The sequence below is a fragment of the Borostomias antarcticus genome (assembly GCF_949987555.1).
Source record: "Borostomias antarcticus genome assembly, chromosome: 6".
Taxonomy (NCBI): Eukaryota; Metazoa; Chordata; class Actinopteri; order Stomiiformes; family Stomiidae; genus Borostomias; species Borostomias antarcticus.
Genome location: NC_140239.1, coordinates 9,937,264 through 9,939,763, shown reverse-complemented (window position 1 = coordinate 9,939,763; position 2,500 = coordinate 9,937,264). Strand labels below are relative to the sequence as shown.

The following is a 2,500-nucleotide window of genomic DNA, read 5'->3' as shown; positions in this document are numbered from 1 at the left end:
TGTCGCAGTTTGGAGATTATCCTTGTAGTTTTTGCATCACTCACTGCCCAAATGACTGAGCGCGGATCCATCCGGAGACGCGGTTCTCCAGACGGCCTCTGTGGGAAGACCTCCGGCTGAAGTTTGAATGTCATGGTGCTGAGGGTACGCGACTAACCCTGCCCCGGATTTGTAATAGCCTATCTATTGATTGCAACACAGAACGGATATACTGCCTCCGTAAACAGTCCTCCTCAGGAATTTAACAGTATAGCTGGATTTATTCATAAACCATGAGGATCACTCTTGTTGACGGTGAGTAGAAAACAGTCTTGAACAAGGCTAACGACAGTTTTAAAGTTTTTAGTTTATTTCTATTCATGGGGACGGTGCTTATATTACGCACTAATAAAATCGACATAGTGGGTGTCGTTGCACCGCGCGCGCTGCCCCGCAGAGCTCTGTAATGTTGTTATCTAGCGGATGTTTACTCTCAAACTACTTTACACACAATTAGATTTCATGCTTGGCGATTTTGTAGAGAGCATGGAATATCACTGGTTCGTTTCGTGTGGCTCTTCGTGCAGGTTGGCTTTTATTCAAGCATAATTCACAGTCAAAGTAGACTATGATATCATCGATCGTGTAAACAGGTGCACCCTGTGGGCTTGTGGTCGGCAGTTACACGGTAATTGGGACGGCACATTAGCTAACTATTAATGTGATGATATGCAGCGGTCACTGGACAGAACGGGTATCGCAACTTCGCTTCAGCCTCTCTCTCTCTTCAGAAGACCTTTGATGAAGTCTGCAGCTGGCGCGACCTCGACTGTGTGTGTGTGTGTGTGTGTGTTTACATACAGGGATACGAAAACGTGAGCTGTGATGTGAGACTAGCCAACATATCTGACATGACTTTTTAAAAAACACTAAATTAGATGTCCCTCCCTCGCCTGTGCACGCGCGCGCGCGCGCGCACGCACACACACACACACACACACACACACAAACGCCACATCACACAGTTCTTACGCAATATGCTTCCTAGACTCCCTTTCTCTCATGCTGTGTATTACTGTGCTAAAACGTTAAAACAGAGTGACGATGCTGCAGTTGCACTACAGTGTATTTCACCACTTCAAATCCCAGAGGAATCTATTTGTATATTGTCTTTCATATTATAGGCCTATGTATGTGCCATCTCTTTGGCATGGTCCTAAGGCCCTGATTAGCTACAGTAGTTGTCTGCACTAGACATTCAAGTGTTTTTATTTTTATTTATTTGAGTGTTTTTCAGTGGGTTGATATTACGAATTCTAATTTGAAACCCTCAAAGACACCGGTTGCTGATGGGAGGGACACGTCGTCAGCCTGTCCTGTGTTTCAACCGAGAAGGCCTAAATATGTCTCTTTTCTGTGAACCGCCAAGCAAACTGAATACAGCACAAAAAAATGGATGAAACCATTATGGAACTCAGCCGCCTTCCCCAGAAACTAGGAACCGCACAATGAGAGCTGTTCTATCAGTTAACACTGCTATTGCTCTGGCAACACTGTGAGAAGAATGCCTGCCATTCCTCATTTCCATACAAATACTGTTATTGGTACGGGGTTATTGTTTTCAATGTCTCATCCGAAAGAGAGAAGGCACAGACATGAATAACAACCTTGATCCGCACAGCGGCATTCCATACGATCAAAAGTCATGCTATACATTCACAATGCGACATGCCATTTTCTCTATTCTAAAAGGGAATTAGAAATGGATTTCTGTTTGTTTGCCTGGGTGTGTTTAAGTGAATGGGGGGGGGGGGGGGGGTAGAGAGAGAGGAGAGAGAGAGAGAGAGGAGAGAGAGAGAGATAGATAGAGAAACATAGAGAGAGAGGAGAGAGAGAGCAGAGAGTTAGAGAATAAAATTAAGGGAGACAGACATAAATATCACCTTGCCCAATTTTCAGGTAAATCTCACCATGTATTCCCAGTCTGTGAGATGTACTGTATGTAATGAGTGTGAATATGAGAAACGAGGTGGTGAAAAAGGTGGGTGGGAAAATGACATGATCTAAATTCCCCAGGGCCGTTCACATAAGGATCGTTGATAGAAGGTGTTGTGCCGGCTTCTCACTGCTGCACTAATAGAGGTTTCTCAGATAAGGCAGCAAGGCTAAACGGGATTGGCCATGTCTGGCACCAGGCCAATAGAACAGGAGAGTCCTGCTCTTATGAGGGCCGGGATAAACCTCCAGCGGTCAACTGCACTCAACACAGTCTTCCTCAGCACAGCGTGTTTTTGGAGTGTGTTTGGAGTGTTAAGCCAAGACCTAGTTAGTGGAGGAAGGAAATGACACTTGGCTCAGTGAAGCGTTAAGGAGATAGCAGTTCTCTGTCCTCTGTTGTGGTTGGCTGCTAGGAGACGCAGGTCTCTGTAAAACCAGACCCTATCAAAGAAATTGAAAAAGGTCGACTCCCCAACGAGCAGAATTCAAATCTAATCCTAGAGCATGGAATGAGTTTCAGGGG

General features: G+C 45.2%; 1 protein-coding gene across 1 annotated transcript in view; it reads left to right on the top strand.

Annotated features, from left to right (window-relative positions):
* Nucleotides 1-182: 182 nt before the first annotated feature.
* Nucleotides 183-2,500, top strand: part of rtn4r (reticulon 4 receptor) — a gene marked incomplete at its 3' end in the record, with an annotated part of 54,382 nt that continues 52,064 nt past the window's right edge. Inside the window, exon 1 of the mRNA XM_084440248.1 lies at nt 183-294. Coding sequence (XP_084296374.1) covers nt 273-294 — 22 coding nt within the window. The 5' untranslated portion in view covers nt 183-272. The remainder of the gene's footprint in view (nt 295-2,500) is intronic.